We start from the raw sequence: 21,014 nt of genomic DNA on the forward strand, positions 1-21,014 counted from the left end.
ACAGTAACTAGAACTATTCACCACTCATATGACTGTTAACTGCAACAGGATTCTTGAATTTGAGGTGCACTAGTCAAATAAAAGTTTAAACCTGAAATGTACTAGTATCTAAAATGAATCATAAAAAGGCTCTTATAATGATGATTTGTGTTCTTGTTTTAATTATCATGACATGATAATTATTTTTAACTCTTTATTTAGTTGAAACATCCCGAACAAAGCTTGAAGAAACAGATGAGACTCCTCAGCCACATAGGCGTTTAATTAAAGCTGATTTGTCACTTCGACTCTCTTCCAGTTTCGAGGTAAATGTCTTTTTTATGTGTTTGTAAGATAACTAAATCAATCAAATTGGTGTAAACTATCTCTTCTCAGAACTCTCATACAAGAAAATTAGAGTATTTTCATGACACTTATTTTTAATAGTAATAAGTACAAAACGTTGACTGTCTGATATAAATCCTTATACCATGAACTTTATGTCATATGAAAACCTTTTCAGTAAAGGTGCACAAAATTTCTGTATACGTTGTGCACCTTATCTTATTGGCTTTGATTTTGTTATATGTTAATCATAGCAACTCTTGCTTGCTTACATCAGTATAGGCAAAGTGGTACTCTGGCTTAAAATACAGTGTTCCCAAACATTTGTAAGCAAAGTTTTCTATAACTGCAGCCACTGTTTACTGTATTTGAAGCTACCTTTTCATTTGTAAGATAGTTTTAGGCATATGCTTTAAACTTTATGACATATAAATATTGACTTTTTTTTAGATGTTAGCTGTATATAATACAGGTATGTATCATTTTTTTTTTTGCTCTGTAATAGCCATTAAATTACCAAATTCAACCTTGGTTAATCAAAGCAACACACGTATTTGTATAAAATCTAATTTGCAGTTGGGGTTAACTAAGACAGTGCATAAATGAATTTGTGTATTTTCTTGGTTAATAACCATTAAATAATCAATTATTATACATAATATCTGAAATAAAAGAAAGCCAAATTGACCACCTTAGCTCTTCTGTAATACTTATACTACAAATGTTCAGGATTCCCATATTTTAAGCCAGGTGTACCAGTACTGATGTCAGCAAGCAATAGTTGGTATAAATAAAATCAGAACTACAAGGAAATTATATAAATAAATTTGAGTACACACATTTGTTTATACATTGTTTTAGTTAATTACCATTATTTAACTAATTTCTGCTTGCACACTTCTATATTATGCTTGATTATACAGTGAAAATTAAACTAATGGGCACCTTATCTTTTTAGTTTTGATTTTGTTAATTAATCATAGCACCCCTTGCTTGTTAATATCAGTTGAGATAGAATACTCTGGCTTAAAATATAGGAACTTCAAACATTGGCAAAATAACTATTATAGCAGAGTCAAGAAGCCCAATTTTAGAAATTACATAACTAATTTAATTACATCAATAGCTGCTGTCAGCAAGAATTTTGTCATCTGAAATCCCCCCCCCCCCGACTTCATATCAGCTTAAATTAATATTGCTAATGGAGGTCTGTCATGCCCATCTGAAAATTTGGCATTCTTATCAGCATACTAATAGTAACCTAATTCATTATAAGTTGAAATATTTTGCTCAGAAATGCCATATTTCATTTTTAAAACACTAATCAACGTAACTTCTAAATTTTGCTTGCATTTATCTATAAAATAAAATACCTAGCATTATTGCTCTACTGTGGCATACTTCAGATGTTGAATTTTTAGCAATTAAGGCTCATACATAAATATAAACTATTAACAGGACAGATAAAACAGCCTAAAACTTTTATCTCTGCAATCTAAAATTGTTTCATATTGTAACAGCACCACTCTTTTAACATCATCTTGTACTCCCCAGGGACTAACATCTGGTGAGTATGGGCTTGGCACACCCAGGGACCTGAGCTGGGTGTTTTCTCTCTCTCTCTCTCTCTCTCTCTCTCTCTCTCTCTCTCTCTCTCTCTCTCTCTCTCTCTCTCTCTCTCTCTCTCTCTCGGTAACTTGGGAATTTTTTTTGGCTGGTGTAGCATAACCTCAGACTTCCTTGCACCATATGGCTAATAATAATAATAATAATAATATTCTCTCTAAATTGTATTCAGTATCATTAAAAATACAAATGATATTCAAAACAAAGTAAATATTTAACATTTTAAACCTGAAGATACATTTTTTTTTCTCTTAATTACGTATTGTTGACACTACCGTGACACAGAAGCCTATGACAGATATAAGTTGATCTGTAACCAAGTTACAAAGGAGGTTAGGCAGGCGAAGGCAGATTACGAGAAATCTTTATCAAAGAATGCAAAGAAAAACAGTAAAGAGTTCTTATGTAAACTCTAGAAGGAAGGGGATGAATCCGATTGGTCTACTTGATGTCGATGGTTCAACTGTTGATGATCCTGCTCAGGTAGCTAACAAACTAAATGAATATTTTGCATCGACATTCACACATGAGGAGTTATTCAGCGAGGGGAATGCCAGAGGTGTATTCAACTCTGGCAGTAAGCTAGATAATCTTGTAATAACTGAGAGTAAAGTGGAGGAGAAATTGTTGAAGATAAACACAAGAAAGACACCTGGGGTGGATGGGATCTATCCAGTCTCATAATTATGGCTAAGCAAACCCTTAGCCATAATTATGAGAGCTTCCTTGGACTCAGGGGAGGTACCCATAGACTGGAGATGTGCAAATGTGACCCCAGTTCACAAAGGAGGATCAAAGGCTGACACAAGTAATTAAAGACCTGTGAGTTTAACTTCTGTTCCAGGAAAATTAATGGAGGCACTGGTTAAAGAAGCACTGCAGGATCATCTGGACAAGATTTCAGTTATAGCTCAGACACAGCATGGTTTTGTTAAGGGGAAGTCTTGCCTGACCAACTTGATTGGATACTATGATGCAGTCACAAAAGAACTGGATGCACGGAATAACTTTGATATTATATACTTGGATCTTAGAAAGGCTTTTGATACTGTTGCACATGGAAGACTGCTGCACAAATTGGAGCAGTGTGGCATTGGAGGCAAATTGCTGCTATGGTTAAAGGGGTAGTTGAGGGGGAGAAGACAGAGAGTGGTAATTAATGGACACCGCTCATCGTGGACTAATGTTATTAGTGGAGTACCTCAGGGTTCAGTGTTGGGTCCATTATTGTTTTCTGTATTTATAAATAATATTGATGATGGTATATCAAGCTTAATGTCCAAGTTTGCAGATGATACAAAAGTTGGCAGGGTTGTTAAGGACACTACTGATGCTATGCTGCTGCAACAGGCGCCTCTGTAGCCAGGTGGGAAGGAGCAGCAGTGCGTAGCACACGCTTCTTGATTACACCGGGGTTCGAGCCCGTCACCACCAAATACGGAGGATGCGGAAAGGTCAGGGATTGACCACCGCATATTCTCGGAGCAATATGGCCTTAGTTGCTAATGCTCATAAAAACCAAACAAAAAACAACAGCTGCTGCAACAGGATCTGGAAAGGTTGAGCAGATGGGCTGAGAGGTGGCAAATGAAGATTAACATTGACAAATGTAAAGTACTATATATGGGAAACAGCAACCCCAGAGCAATGTATCAACTCTGTGGTACTACACTAACAGTGGTAGAGAATGAAAAGGACCTGGGGGTAATTGTGCAGGCAGATATGAAGTTCTCTGATCAGTGCAAATGGGCTGCAAGAGTAGCTCATGTGTCTTATCAATGATATATAGGAATTTTTCTAGCAGAGATAAGGAGGTGATTATTCCCTTGTATAAGGTAATGGTGAGGCCACACCTTGAGTACTATATACAGGTCTGGACGCCTCATTTCAAGAAGGATGTAGAGCTGCTGGAACGAGTACAGAGAAGGGCAACAAGGTTAGTGAATGGAACAAAGGGTTGCTCTTATGAAGAAAGGCTTAAGTTTTGCAAATTACAGCGTCTGGAGACTAGGCACCAGCGAGATGATCTGATAGAGGTGTATAAAGCCTTGAATGGTTTGAGTATGCTCAATGCTGATGGGATTCTGCCTCTTGCTCAGAGTAATCACCTGAGAGGGCATAAATTCAAATTGAGGAAAGACAGATGTAAGATAGATGTCCGGAAATTTGTCTTTAGCCAGCGGATGGTTGGTGGAACAGACTTCCATCCCTTGTTGTGGAAGTTGATAGCCTAAATAAATTTAAGGCTCAGCTGGACAGGTATTTCGAACAAATGGAGGGGTAAAGTGGAAGTGGATTTTTTTTTTTTTTTTTTTTTTTCCTGGCTGATGCTGCATAAGCTTGCTTTCTTGTATCATATGCCTCTACTAATGCTAATGCTACCCACAGCTTTTAAAGCCTACGTGGGTATATTTCGTATAATCATAGTCCTCCCCACACCAGGTGGAAAATAAGACCTGAGTTTGAATCCTGTCAATGACATTAGAAATTTTTATGGGCCTTTTTCACGACATGGCCAAGTTAGATGGTCTCAGCCGAGGATAGCATCCTTTTTAATCCTGGAAATTTGGGCTTTTCATACAGAAAATGGCAAATTGACCACATAACACAAACAATTGTGTTCATAGACATAATATTTGTGGCCTGTCACTGATGTGTATAAAACCCTACAACAACCAACCACTGATTACTTTGCTATCATAAAATACTTTGCTATCACTGATTAGGATTGAGCTAGATATACAAAATTGACAAAATCATTATATTTGACATTTCACCCATTTTCTTTCTAGCATTACCTTATACTATTGTTATCTAAGAAATCGGTACTCATTTTTTTATAAAACAAAAGTACTCTTTCTCAGCTCACTTTCTATATTTGTAATAACAAACTCTAACATCTTCTGAATAGTCTTGCTAATCAAATAGATTGTTAACACCATTACTTTTATAACTTAAAAAAAAACCTACAATATTTGTAATTTAAAAAAACTTAAGTATAAATTATTACAAAAATGTTAAAGTATTATTCTGTGGATTATTCAGGATGACGAATTAGAAGATCTGCCGCCAAGTCCTAGTGCAGATGAACCACAATCACTGCCAGTTGGTGTAGAAAAGTCACTTAGGCCATCAAGTGATTCAGGTATCTATATTTTGGACAATTGTAGATTGAATTTTGTTAAATGCTAATTATTATAAGTTTCAGAATATTTAAACTTTTGCTTATCCTGGAGAAACACTTATCTGATCATAATAACTACCTCTTTTTTTTTGCATATAAAATGTTCCAAAATTCTCTCTCTCTCTCTCTCTCTCTCACACACACAAATAATAATAATAAAAAAAAAAAAAAAAAAAAATCATTGATGATATTATAAATGTAACACTCGCACACTTTTCTGGAGTTCTTGTGTGAAGCCATATAAGCCAATAAACCTTATGACATTGGAAAGATATATGGAGGATGGTGATGTTTCATGTTAAAGCTAGGGCAACAAACAAAACTTTTAAGGGATGTGTTGTAGTAGTAAACAATACAAAATACTTGGTCTGAACTTTGTGTATAGAAATGTTAAGACCACTGATAATAAAATGAGTGAGTTTGAAATATTAGTTAGGAGAATTAATGCTGACATAATATAGGTAAAAGAAATTTGGTTTCACCCAGATGATGTAGGAGGCAAGGAGTTTTGCTATGACACGTACAATGTATTTAAAAAAGACAGACAAGGAGCATGTTGTGGGCATCATGAAATTTGTCAATAGCAGCCTGTTCATGATAAGAAAATGCTCAGATTCAGAACCAGCACATGCCATCTTCTAGTCTAACATTTCCCAAACTGTGTTCTGCAGAACACTAGTGTTCCATGAAAAATCGTAATTAATAATTTAAAAAAAATAATAATAAATAAATTTTGCATATTTCTAGTGTACACCACTTTTGTATCATTATACTTTTTAACATAATTTTTTTTTCAGTTAATGTACCAGCTCAGACTAATCAAATCAAATGGACAGCGGAACACTTTATTTTGACGGGCTTTTGCATAGCAGTAACTACATCTACAAAAAAGTAGCAATGTAGTGACCTAATGTGCCATTCGTGTGCAATTTAGCATGGAGTACCCGGGTTGAAAAAGACTGGGAAGTGAACCAATATCATAACTAAACTCCACTTCCTTGTACAAATATTTTTTTTGATAATTATCAGTATTTCGAAATATTATTATTAAAATAAATGACCGTGGATTTGTGGTTGAAAAAAGGAACTTTAAAACAAGAAGCAAGTACTTTTAGTATTGCAACTGTGTTCGATGAAAATGAACACAATATTGTCACAGCCTTTTGTTCCCCAAAACTCCGAATTGAAAAAGCAAGAACCAACTAATAAAAGACAAAAACTAAAGTATGATGACAGTTATTTGAATTTCAGCTTTACATGTGTATTGGAAATAAAGATGCTCCTGATGCAAGTGCGTCGTATATAACAAATGAACAAACAGTTCTTTGGCTGGTGCTAAACTTGTGTTTCATAAGTGTTCCGTAAATATACTGTGAGATGAAAAGTGTTCGGTGACTAAAATGTTTGGGAAACACTGTTCTAATCTGTAATTGGAAGAATGAAGAATCTGAGAAGCCTCTAAATGCAGATGGAATGGGCAAGCTAGTTCCTTGGTCAATTGCAAGGGTGCATTAGCACAGGCATTTCAGTTGACCTTTGTTTAAGTCATGTTGAATTGAACCAAGGTAAATTGAAATATGGTTATTGTATTATCTCTATCTTGTGAACTTCTCTGACCTTGTGCAGCTATCCCACAGATTAAACAGAAAATTTATTTTATTTTAATCTGCCCCTTTTTGATTGGAGCATTACAGAAGAAAGCTCATCATGGAGGGAAAATATTTTTAGAATAATAATAATAAAACTCAACGTAATGATCTAAAAATATATTCTTGACTAAATGCTAAGAGTATGAAGGAGATTATTTATGCATGGGTAGGTACTGCACATACATCATTTCTACTACCCAGGTAGTATGAATGCGTCGTTTAATTATATCTCATATTAAGAATCAACCTTCACAACAGGTTGCCACGATATTTTATACAGTGCTTAATAAGTAACATTAGTCTTCTCCATTGGTGAAGCATTACTTATTTAAAGCAGTGCAATACCTCGGAAACTCGTTTTGAAGTTTGATTTACAATATGAGATATAACTAAACAATGCATTCGTACTACCCTTGTAGTAGAAATGATGTATGTGTAGTACCCATGCATAAACCATTTCCTTCAACTTGATGGTTGTTATCTATATCAATATGTCACAGAAAGTAACATATTGAGGCAAGAATATTCTGGATCTAATCATCACAAACATTAGTAAAGGCATATGATGCAAGAAAGCAAGCTTTATACAGCATCAGCCAAAAAAAAGAAAGAAAAAAAAAAAAAACCTTCCCGATTTATCCACCCTTCACTCCAAAAGTTTGTCTAGTTCTGCCTTGAATTTATTCAAGCTATCAACTTCCACAATTACAGATGAAAGTGTGTTCCAGCAATCAACTACACACTGGCTAAAAGAAAATTTCTGCACATTTATCCTACAACTGTCTTTCCTCGATTTGAATTTATGTCCCCTCAAGTGGGTAATCTGAGCAAGAGGAAGAATCCCATCAGCACTGAGCTTGCTCAAACCATTCAAAGCCTTATACACCTCAATCCAATCACTTTGCAGATGCCTAGTCCCCAAACACTGCAATTTTCAGAACTGTAGGCTTTCTTGGTAAAAGCAACCCTTTGTTCCACTCGCCAATCTCATTGCCCTTCTCTGTACTTGTTTCAGCAGCTCAACATCCTTCCTAAAATGAGGCATCTAGATCTGTATGCAGTACTCGAGGTGTGGCCTGACTATACTGCCTTATAAGGGAATAATCACCTCATTATCTCTGCTAGCAAAATTCCTGTATATCATTGACAAGACCCCATGAGCTACGCTTGCAGTCTGTCTACACTGCTCAGAAAACTTCATATCTGACTACACAATTACCCCCAGGTATTTTTCATTCTCCACTTCCCTGCATGTAGTACCACACAGTTGGCGCCTCCGTGGGCAGGAGCCACAGTGCGTAGCACAGACTTCTTGATTACACCATGGTTCAAGCCCGTGCCCACGAAATACGAGGATGCGGAAAGGTCAGGGAATGACCACCGCATATCCCAGGAGCAATATGGCCTTAGTTGCTAATGCTCCTAAAAACCAAATAACAACCACGACACAGTTGGTACATATCTCTGGGGTTACTGCTACCCATATGCAGTACATTGCATTTGTCAATGTTAAACTTCAGTTGCCACCTCTCAGCAAATCTGTCCTACTTTTCTAGATCCTGTTGCAGCAGCGTACTGTCATTAACAACCCTGCCAACCTTCGTATCATCTGCAAACTTGGACATTAAGCCTGATATACTTTCATCAATATCATTTGATAAATATACAAAACAACAATGGACCCAACACCAAAACCCTGGGGGACTTCTCTAATAACATTAGCCCATGAAGACCAGTGTCCATTGATTATCCCTCTCTGTTGTCTCCCACTCAACCATCCCTTTATTCATAGCAGCAACTTTCCTTTAATGCTATACAATTTGTACAGGAGTCTTCTATGTGCAACAGTATCAAAAGCATTTTCCTAAAATGCAAGTATATAATATCAAAGTTATTTTTTGTATGCATTTCTTTTTGTGACCACATCATAGTATCCAATCAAATTGGTCAGAAAAGACCTCTCCTTAACAAACCCATGCTGTGTCTTAACTATAACTGCGGTCTTGTCTAGATGATCCTGCAGTGCTGCTTTAACCAGTGACTCCATTATTTTCCCCGGAACAGAAATTAAACTAACAGGTCTGTAATTACTTGTGTCATCCTTTGATGCCCTTTGTGAATTTGGGAACACATTTGCACATCTTCAGTCTGTGGGGACCTCCACTGAGTCCAAGGATGCTCTCATAATCATGTCTAAGAGTTTGCTTACTGCCTTTGCTGAACCCTTTAATAACCGGATAGATCCCATCCACACCAGGTGTCTTTCTTATGTTTAACTTAAACAATTTCTCCTCCACTTTGCTCTCAGTTATTACAAACTCCTTTAGCTCCCTGTTACAATTTGATGAACTTCTGACAATCTCCTCCCTAAATAACTTCTCATGTGTTAATGTAGATGCAAAATACTCATTCATATTGTCAACTTCCTGAGCAGGATCATCAACAGTCGGACCATCGATATCAAGTGGACCAATCTGGTTCATCCTTTTCTAGAGTTTACATGTGTAAAGAAGTTTTTGCATCCTTTGCCAAAGATTTCTCAAGGTCAATCCATATAATACCATAAGATTGACAGTCCAGGAATGCTTAAAGAGCCTTTAAGGTTAAGTGGATCACTAAGGATAAATTACCATTTTTCTGCCTTCAAAACTGGGAACAAAATGGCCTCAACATGAAGAATTTGGAAAATAAACCTATTCATTTCTGTATTTCCAGGCCAGAATTAAATAATAATAATTAAATAAATTAAATTATGAATTTTTAATAATTAAACAAATTGGTTATAATTCCGTGTGCAGATCCTGCAGGACATGCACACGGAACGGGACCTGCTCAAAACCATCATCAGCAGGAAATGCAAATACCTAGGTCACATCGCTAGGAACCAACAAAAATATCACCTACTACCACTCATCCTGGAGGGAAAGATCGAAGGCAAGAAACGCCCAGGCAGACCGAAAATGGCATGGCTAGATAACATCAACACCTGGCTTCACATGACAACAGCACAAATTCTACACGCAGTGCTAGACAGAGAACAATATCAAAACGAAGTCGCAAACGCCATTCGGCAGCATTAAAGAAGAAGAAGGTTATAATTGCTTAATTGTTTAATTATAATTTTGATTAAATTATAAAATAATTATTAACTTATTATTTAAAAGCCTGTAGTGTATAAAAGCCACAGACATAAATAATTGAATTAGATAATAAAAATTTAATCATATTTTTAAAGTAAATCTTAAATTTAGTTATTCCCAATTCCTTTTCTTTAATTTTAATGAGGCCATAATGGTGACAAGAGCAAATATATCATTGTTGACCATTTTGAGAGAGCTTATGATTTAATTTACAAATTATTGACCTGGGTGAGGTGGGGTGTGAGAGGAGAGATAGTGGCAGATCCAGTAGGAACAATTGGGGAAAATGATCTTTGAAGCCTGCTCTGTACAAATCATCTTTTAGAGCATCAGCAATCCACCTCAATGATATATAGGTGACTCTCGTATAACACGGTAGTTTGGTTTCTACAAAATCTCATGTAATGTGAAACTGTGTTATATGGGACTAAGAACCAGTACAAAAAGGGGGGGGGGGGGTTATGTTCCAAAAGCTAAAAAAATATGTCATTTTTTTATAACTATCGGAAGCTTCATTTTTATAATAGTAGTAACTTAAATAGTAATAACTGAACAAACGTCTTGCCCTACAAACTGTGATACTTATATGTGAGATAAGTATCACAGTTTGTAAGCTGATAAGCACAATCTTTTCTGCAGCATCTAGATTTCATGTACCTTCTGCTCTCTTAAAAGTCACGAACTGTGCTCTTCGAAGTCACAATTATTTTTTATGGTCTCAAACAAGCACAAGTTCAGTAGCACAGAATTTTGTTGGGAGATCCTTAACCCAGGAATCTCCCAACAAAATAGTGCTATACTGCTCCAGTTTGTAAAATATAAAAAGATATACTGCTCTGCTTTAAAGATATAAAGCACAAATTTAACTTTATTACCTTACCAATTAACAAAGTTAATGATACGTGAAAATTGGAAGAATATTTTCCAGTTAGCAAAATAAAAATAAATTTACGCTTAAATGCCTAGCTTAATTAGGACATACTAATTGATATTTCTGTTCACTGACTCTTTCTTTTTGGTTGTAAAATTTAAAACAGTAAAAATGAAAAGCAATTAATAACAAAGAACACGGCACGCACAAGTTGCAACAAACAAGATACAGAGTAATGAGTTTCTGAAAATTTATTTATGTTTTTTATATGATTGAATATTTTAGTGAAGGGGAAACACATTTCACCATAATAATGTGAAAACTTAGAATTCCAGCTATCGGTACTATAGCAAATGCAAGAAGATTGGGTTTACTACCCATTTATAAATGATTACACTAACAGAAAAGACCAATAAACTGTAAATTGTTTTATGGTAGTGACCTCCAGAAATGTGCTTTAGAAAAATTAACAAAGGCGATAACAACTCGCGAGTCAACAGCAAGGATTCACAAAAAGGAATGGAAACGTTGAAAATTACATCTAACTTATTAGTAGGGTTTTCCCAGCACAAAAACTCAAAAATACTGTGCTATGTGAGATTTCCAGCAATTCTCAAACTGTGTTAAAGCGAAACCTTGTTGTAGAAGTATTGTGTTGTGTGAGGATTGCCACAATTTACCAATCGCGTTAGAGCGAAACCATGTTGTAGAAGTGCCTGTACATGCATAAATTTTCCACATGCTGTATGTAATGACATCCTGTTGGTTAGCAGTGATTTTGTAAAACTAAAACATTTTAAAAGTGATCTGATTATCAGCAGTGACTCTTCGTGCATTAAGAATTTCAGATAAAGGAACCACAGGTAGTAGTCATTGTAGTGCATCGATGTGGTATTTACTTAAATATATAATTACTGTCAAGGGATGTTTCAAATGGGTAACTACAATGCCCTTAGTTTGTAAATTAATTTCAGTGAGACCAGTTGATGACATTACAAACTGCAAATTCTGAATGGGATGCATTCATAAATGGAATTAATCAGAAGTGCTACTAAGCTTCTTATATGAAAAACCTAGTAGTTTCTGTGATTACTTCTTAGCGTTTCCCATTTAAAATTTGCAGTTTGTAATGCCATCATTTGGTGGTCACACTGAAAATAATTTATAAACTAAGGACATTGTAGCTACATATTTGCTTTCATATGAAAGCAACATCCCTTCCCTTTACCCTTGATAGTAGTTATGTCTTTAAGTAAATCCTGCATCACTATGTCAAGATCATTATGACCAAGTGGTTCCTTTATCTGGAAATTCTTAATTTAAGATGGTTCACTGCTGATAATGGGATCAATTTCTTTCTCCTGTTGCTCCTCCAACATGCTGGTGTCGAAAGCAGCTATCCAGTACATCCACAAAAGGTCTGCTACTATATTAGCTAGCCACCTTTCCACAAGTTGCAGTTGATATCTGTAATGTTAAAATCCCCTATTTAAACATTGATTTGCTGACCCACTCCATTTGCCTATATAGTTGTTTGTTATGCTCATCACAGTCATTTGGCTTATAACTCCTCTTATTTTTGTTTTCCCATTACTTACGTTACAGAAAACTGACACTTCACTGGCCATCCACATTTATTTCTTATGATGTGATCAATACACGAAGGAACCAGTTTTTTCTTGCTTCCTTCGTGTATCGTGGCCGGGATATCCAATCCACCAACCGAGATAGCCCGGTTGGCGCCATCCACATCAACTGAGTTCACTGTCTTCAGATTCTATATGCTCCTTACCCAAGAGTGTAACCACCTCTCCTGGCTGTTCTTTCTGTACATGTTCTACTCACCATATTCAGATTCTGAAACCATTATATGTGAGTGGTTCCATGTTTCTGATATCCCTTCTATGTCCAAATTTAATGACCTAACCATTACTTCAAATTCATCGAATTTGTTTACTGTACTCCTGACACAGTCCATGTTTTTTTTTTTTTTTTGTTTTGTTTTGTTTTGGTTCCATGAAGACCCTCTGTAGTCCCTGGCATTTTGCTTTCCAGGCTGCTGTAAATCCCAGTGGCAGCAGTGTAAGAATCATATTCACCTCTGCTTGCAGCTTCTGTTAATCTATTTGTCTGTGTATTTCCAAGCTAGTAGTTTTTGACCTGCCTAACATTGCCTCAGTACCATCATCAAATATTCTTATACCCCCTTCTGTTTAAATATACCCATCCCTGTAAAAACACCTCTTACTGTTAACAAGCACAGACCTTGCTGAGAAAAATTCTACCCCATGAGTCTTGCACAAACTCTGCTGGGCTGAATTGATTGACAAGGTTCTCATCATGAATTCCTTTCTCTCTTGTCTGGGCAGAATTGCAGACACTTTCAAATTTCATTCTGACTTGTTTCTCAACATTGCCCTATACCTGATAAATAAATTCTCAGATTTCTTATTCATTAGCACCAGTATCATTATCAATAGCATCTTTTGTGCCCTTAAAAGATGATAGCTGTTCTACAGCATCATTAACTTTTGCCTTTGGCAGACAATGTATTTTGATACATTTTTTACACACAATGTATTTCCTGTTTTCCTGAAAATAGAGTCACTGACATTAGCTACTTCTTGTGGGACCAGGGATCTCTGCCATTGAGGATTATGCATTGTCTGATGCTTGGGTATGAGCATCAGAACACTATGTGAACAGCCAAGTGCTTGTTGGTTCCCCCATTTCAGTTCCTTCAAGGGCATCAACCATGTACTTCAAGTTCTCTTATATGAAGCTCGTCAGAACACTGAATTTACACATAATCTCCTTGCACTCTTAACAACAAATATACACAAAGGTAATAATGTCCCGCTATAGGTATCTTTGCAAATGGGCAATAAATATTGTCCATCATAAAGTCCTGATTTAGTTTTTTTAAGAATTCTTTCCTGACAAACCAAGTATTCTACTCTGAGTTGTTTAGTTTCTGGCTGTTGCTTCAGTTCAGCGAGTCCTGATGCAATGCATGTATAAGCAACTTGGTGTTCCCAATTGGATGTTAGTGAACAATATGTTGTAGTAAGATTATATATAGCTCAAAGAGATTTTTGAGTACTATGCTGAAAAAGGAAAGTTTGTGCTAAAGATAAAAATAAATGTTCACTTACCATAGAATGCCCCATCAGGTTTGTTCACAGTGTAGACACAGAATTACCTGTACGGATCTGAATACTGATGGTGCAGGGCTCTTTGTACGCAGAAGCATGCAGGAAACAGCAGACATTTGTCAGAAGAAATACTGCCTTGCCAGATCAGTACACTGATTTTTATTGTATCCGTTGAAACATTGTTTCATGATGATGTGATCTGGCTTGAGCCAAGTTTATATCATATGAATATTCATGAGTATATTTATATTCATATTTGTGAGTAAATAATACTACTTAATTTACTCAATAGTACCAACTGATGTTAGTAAAATAAAGAAATTCAAAATGTCAGACATCTGTATAATAGCTACCCACATCACTCTCAAATATTTAATGAGAATAAAACCTACATCATTACTTCCAGAGGTGGAGTAAGATTATTTACCAAGCATGAAATCCTGACAGAAAGTGAAAATCCATTTTGACGTTGTCTTGAAAAACCAAGCAAAACTTATCCGCTCTAATGATGAATGCACATTCAAACAATTAGGCCAAGGCACAATATAGCCAAAGAAACTTATGCACCACAAAACTACAAACTACAACAGTTGGACCAGAAACTTACAAACAAAGCTTCTCTTGTAATTCTAAAACATGAAATATTACCCGAAAATTAACTGAAAACAATCAAACCATTTTTACATGCAAACCATCTTCATACGAAAAGCTGCCCATTATAGCTTAGACAATGTTTATTCATTTGCCATATTAGAATACTCTTACATCTGATATAGCAGTGGCATGTATAAGAAACAGACAGCTAATGATATGAATCCATGCAAAAAATAACATAAGTAATTACATTTACACAGTCATCTTTTTTAAGGGCAACAAGATAACATTTAATAAATTTGTGCTCGTGGTATAAATTTGTGTTGATTGTCATATATTGACTCTTCTTTTTATTCATTTGGAGATTTAAAATTGTTTAATTTATGTTGGCATGCTTTCTCTATAGGTTCTTCAGAGCGTCGCCATAGCATAAGTGTATGTGAATCGCCTCCCAGGCCTCAAAATAGTAAAACAACTCAGGATGTTCAGTCGCCTAATGATGAACATCAGTTGAAACATATTTTAGAACAAACACCTAGTCAAAGTACTTCTGATTACTGGATATCAGTAAGTATAAAATTTGGATGACACTTTACTTTTCCTACACACACACACTTTGGCATTTTATATATTATCTCACTCTCATTTAGGTGATACAAGAAAACATTAAAAACATTCTTAAAATCATGAATGTTGTTGGTTGATCTCATAGAGACAGAGATAGAATTACTACTACTGATATACCATCCAGCACTTTGCTGGTTTGCTGTATACTAGAAATAAATCTTTTATTTTACATCAGTAATTTAGTTTGAGTGTTAGTATTAGTCAGAAGTGGCTTTACCTCCAGCTTGTAAACTCATTTTATTTGCTTGTTAAGGACCGATTAGCATTTTTTCCCCATTTCTTTCTTGCAGAAGGCTGACAACCTGGTTGATCTCCTGAATTGAATGATGCCATTAGTGGTTATTATACTTAATCTTGTACTGATCTGGTAATTTATGCAAGAAATCAAATTTTATCAATGAATTTGATTTTACATTCAGGGTTGTGGAAATTGAAAAAGACCTTGGGGTAGCCTGTCCTGGAAGCATGTCTGCACTGCTCTGAGCAGTGCAGACATGCTGCCAGGACAGGTCATGGTGTTTTGTCATTGATATTCAGGAATTTTGCCAAGAAGTATAAGGAGGTGACTAGCTTATTGTATAAGGCAGTGGTTCCCAAACTACTGAGATCTATGGACCCTTTCAAAAATAAAAATAAAAAAAGTTTACAGACCCGTGTGTGTGTGTGTGTGTGTGTGTGTGTGTGTGTGTGTGTGTGTGTGTGTGTGTGTGTGTGTGTGTGTGGCCAACCACGGTTTTGCGGACTCCCTTGAACTGGTCTATGGACCCCAGTTTGAGAAATGCTGGTATAAGGCATTGGTTACTGAGAAAAGCTTGAAAGGAAGAACTAGACAAATGCAACCATATAAGAATTTTGAGATTAGCCTTTTTCGTTCTTCAAATAGGCCTTTGGGGTTGGGAAAAATCTGCCTCATAATAACTGCAATGGAATATACCAACCATATATGATTGAAACTTTATTAACATAGAATAATAATAAAATGACACAGGATAAAATGTTGTTTTAAAAATAAAATACACTGACAGCTGTAGAGTTAAAAGCGATAAAATTAAAATATACGAAATTTTACAAATTAAAAGTCAAGTTTTACTGTTGATAAAGGAGGCAGTCACCTTTTAGGAAAGTTATGGTTGTATTATCGCTTTTAATTTGTAATATTTAGTATATTTTAATTTTATCTGTCATTTTATCCTGTTTAACTCTACAGATGTCAGTAAGCTGTAGAAAAGCTAAATATGCATGTGTATAGAGTTCAGTTTGTTTACAAGCTTAATTAGCGAGATAAAGCAGCTGAAGTACCAATTGGTTTCACTATTTTATTCATTGAGGGATAAATATTCTGAACAACTTGTTATTCTCAGATGAAGCCTTGTTTCATTTGGATAATTAAATACAGAAAACCCTCACATTTTAGAAAGATTCTTACACTCACATAAGGTTAGTATGTATGCCATCTCATGTAAGAGAATTATGGGACTCATCTTTCTTTAATGAGATGGTGAGCACTGAGGTGTAACAGGACACTATTCAGCAGTTTGTCTGTATGCTTGAATTAGATAAGTGATACAGCTCATTCTACTAGAATGGAGTGGCTAAACCCCCAATCACTCATCACCCCCAATCACCATTGAATCTGCTGACAGAGTTCTCTAATATCTGCCCTGTTTTTCTGGGTTTATGACCATTCTCTAGATCTGCCATCATTTGGAGTTTTATGTGTGGGGCACTCAGGAATAAAGCTTATGCAAACAACCCATGTACTCTGGATGAAATAAAACATCTAGAACTGCATTTGCACCATTTGATTTACATATTTTTCTTCAAGCACCTTGCACTGGTTCAGTCCAATCCAGCATAGTGCCCTTAGGATAGCCCTAGGAGCTCTCAGAACATCTCCATTCCCATATACACACACACACATATATATATATCAAAGCAAATAAATCTCTGCTACATCTTAGAAAGAGACAGGCTACTACTCACCTACACAGCTAGAATTTGAAGCATTCCTTTCCATTCCATCTGGCCACATTAGCATTAGTTGAGGCATATGATCAAAGAAAGCAAGCTTATAAAGGATCTGCCAAAAAAAAAAAAAAACCTTCCTATTTCACCCATCCGGTCACTCCAAATGATTGTCTAGTTCAGCCTTAAATTTATTTAAGCTATCAACCTTCCACAACAACAAATGGAAGTCTGTTCCAGCAATCAACTACCCATTGGTTAAAGGCAAACTTCTGCATTTACAACTATCTTTCCTCAGTTTGAATCGATGCCCCCTCAGGTTCTTAATCTCAGCAAGTGGAAGTATCCCATCAGCATTGAGCCTACGCAAACCCTTCAAGGCCTTCACCTCAATCAGATCACCTCGCAGGAGCCTAGTCTCCAGATTCCTCTCGCCAATCTTGTTGCCCTTTTCTATACTCATTCTAGCAACTCTACATCCTTCCTGAAATGAGGCCTTCCGACCTGTACGCAGTACTCAAGGTGTGGCCTGACCATTGCCTTATACAAAGGTATAATCACCTCCTTGTCTCTGCTAGAAAAATTCCTATATATCATTGACAAAACTCCATGACCTGCTCTGGCAGTCTGTCTGCACTGCTCAGAAAACTTCATATCTGACTGCACAGTTACTCCCAGGTCTTTTTCATTCTCCACTTCCCTGAGTGTAGTACCACACAGTTGGTACATTTCTCTTGGGTTACTGCTACCCATGTGCAGTACTTTGCATTTGTCAATATTAAACTTCAGTTACCACTTCTCAGGGCGCCTCCGTAGCCAGGTGGGAAGGAGCAGCAGTGCATAGCACACGCTTCTTGATTAGACCGGGGTTCGAGCCCGTCACCACCAAATACGGAGGATGCGGAAAGGTCAGGGAATGACCACCACATATCCCAGAGCAATATGGCCTTAGTTGCTAATGCTCTAAAAACCAAATAACAACAACAACAACCACTTCTCAGCCCATCTACCTAACTTTTCTAGATCCTATTGCAGTAGCATACTGTCTTTACTATCATTAACAATCCTGCCAACCTTTGTATCATCTACAGAAACAGAATTAATGAAGCAAAACCCATGTGAATCAGCTTACAGGAACTAATAATAAGTTGGATAACATATTCCAAAATACAGGTTTAAAACACACACACACACACACACAATCTTTCTGTGATAATTACTTTTTTCATTGGGGAAAATGTTCCCTGGAAAATTTCTAATATGCAACAATTATGTAGAGTATTCATCAATCAACTTACATATTTTTCAGTTAATATATTAATGTATCAAAAACGTATACATCTGTAGGTGCTCCACCATCGTCTTTTGAATGCAGTGTTTATACTGCAAAACTCTATGCAGTCAGGTTGACATTAAATGATATCTAGTGCAGTAATTTAAAGAAAATAATTAGGTAGTTTATTTCTGTTGGATCCGAGGACATAACTGAAATTCCAGGGAATCAATGTGCAAACCAAGCAGCAGAGCAATTTTCAGTATTTATTAATGATATTTGACATTAATATTGGTAATCCCAGTGTACCAACTGTGTGATACTTCATTCATGGTAAGGTGCATTATGGTCATGTTGCCCTTGCACCATTAAGCCCCCAAACAAACAACAACATTCAGGGAGGTGGAAATTGAAAATGGCCTTGTGGTAATTGTGCAGTCAGATATAAAGTTCTTTGATTGGTGCAGTCATGCTGCCAGCATAGGTCATGGTGTTTTGTCAATGATATTCAGGAATTTTTCCAAGAGGTATAAGGAGGTGATTATCTCATTGTATAAGGCATTGTTTAGGCCACATCTTGAGTACCATATACAGGTCTGGAAGCCTCATTTTAGAAAAGATGTTGATCTGTTAGAACAGGTGTAGAGAAAGGCATTGAGATTAACAAGGAAAGCAAAAGGGTACTCTTACCAAGGAAGATTTGAAAAGAGGAATTAGACAAATTATTAAAAGGGTTAGACAAGTGATGTAGGAAGGGTTTTATATATTAAATGTAATATAAAATCAAAGTTTCAGTTGATGGATAAAAAAAAAAAAAATTTGTCTTAATCCTTAATTGTTTTAATTCATCTTGTCTTAATCCATAATTGTCTTAATTCACTATAACTTTTAGGATATTAACATTCTTTTGCCTTTTACAAACCTACAGTACTTCTTTTTTCTACTTTTTTCTACTTTCGGTAAAATATGATATACTAGCTTATCAAGTAAACCAAAAACCATATAGGGTACCCAACGTGACCTGGAAAAAAATATAAATATATGCCATGACATAAGCAATAAATTATAAAAATATATAAAAAATACATAAGAAATACCATTAAAATGTTAATTATGGCAATAAGATACATTGAAAGGGACATAGCTAGAAATATACATCTGTTAACACTTCTTAGTATTATTTACAGTCTGTAATTTTGGCTTCTCAGATAGCCTTTTACCTGTTTGGGTCTTCTGACGTTTGCTGGAGAATTTTATATGTATGCTCACATCTGATATTTATACGATCATGAGTTTCTACACAAATAAGAATAATATGATACTACGTCGGTCATATAGGATAAACTGTACCGCGGATATCACTGGGGCTCAGGGTGTTCCGACAAGTTCTTCTACTAGCCATTCAGCATCTAATGCTGCTGTCCAACTGAATTTATTCAGTGCCAATGTTGAGGCTCCTACTAACATAGCCTGCGATCCTAATGATCTAACTGAAAAAGCAACCAATAATAATAAGGTGCCACTTACTGATATTGCCTGCGATGCTTTTACTGTTGACACTACTACTCCTGATACTACAGACATAGTAACTTGCAATAAACATAATAGCAGCTATCTAAAATTTAATAGTTGTAACAATACACTTTGTCAGACCTGTCCATACATGAGCAAGTATCATGGTACTAATAACTTCGACGCTCCAGTTTTTTGCCATGCTAGTGGGGTGGTGTACCTCATTAATTGCAACTTATGTGAAGCAAAATACATTGGGCAAACTGGAGGGGAGTTACATATTAGAATTAACGTGCATAGATCTCACATTAAAAATTTTGTAAATATTAAAGACGTCGAACTACAGCACTTTCAAGTACATAGCTTTAGCAATACTACTATTACTATATTAGCTATTGAAAGTAACCACAATACCAGGTTAGAATCCGAAAATATCAATATATTAAAATATAAAACCCTGTATCCTTATGGTCTTAATAATAAATTCAATGGACATTGCTACACTAGCAATACTATAAACGATACTTGTATATATAGCCTGTTTCAAATAGTAAAGAGACCCATATCTAACAGAATAGCAAAAACCTACAATAGTAAAAAAGCCCGCACACCAAATATAACTGACGATTTTAATGACTTGTTAATGTATTGGGACAAACCCATTATACATGTCAAACAGATTCATGATTTTATATTCGGGTTGAAACATAGTAAAATCCGTGCTCTTGCCACTATCAACTCTACCTATAGGCATAATAACTTACACCTTAACCTCCTTATTAAAGACATAATTAAATTTATTTTTAGTAATAAAAAAACTAAGGTTACATATGAATATATCAACATTAAATTCAGCCACGCATTATTTGATAATTAGCATTAGCATTAGTAGAGGCATTTGATGCAAGAAAGCAAGCTTATGCAGCATCAGCCAAAAAAAAAAAAAAAAAAAGTAACATAAATAAATAAAAATAACCACTTCCACTTCACCCCTCTGTTCGTTCGAAATACCTGTCCAGCTGAGCCTTAAACTTATTTAGGCTATCAACTTCCACGACAAGGGATGGAAGTCTGTTCCACCCACCAACCACCCG

General features: G+C 35.8%; 1 protein-coding gene across 2 annotated transcripts in view; it reads left to right on the plus strand.

Annotated features, from left to right (window-relative positions):
- Positions 1 to 21,014, plus strand: part of LOC150082942 (protein spire homolog 1-like) — a 295,803-nt gene that overhangs the window by 234,595 nt on the left and 40,194 nt on the right. For both annotated transcript variants that reach the window (XM_090376924.1, XM_090376923.1), the window contains exons 9-11: positions 202 to 305; positions 4,996 to 5,095; positions 14,950 to 15,110. In XM_090376924.1, the coding sequence (XP_090233050.1) occupies positions 202 to 305; positions 4,996 to 5,095; positions 14,950 to 15,110 (365 nt within the window). The remainder of the gene's footprint in view (positions 1 to 201; positions 306 to 4,995; positions 5,096 to 14,949; positions 15,111 to 21,014) is intronic.

Source organism: Mastigoproctus giganteus, chromosome 7 (genome assembly GCF_048544385.1).
Source record: "Mastigoproctus giganteus isolate SK-2022 chromosome 7, ASM4854438v1, whole genome shotgun sequence".
Taxonomy (NCBI): domain Eukaryota; kingdom Metazoa; phylum Arthropoda; class Arachnida; order Uropygi; family Thelyphonidae; genus Mastigoproctus; species Mastigoproctus giganteus.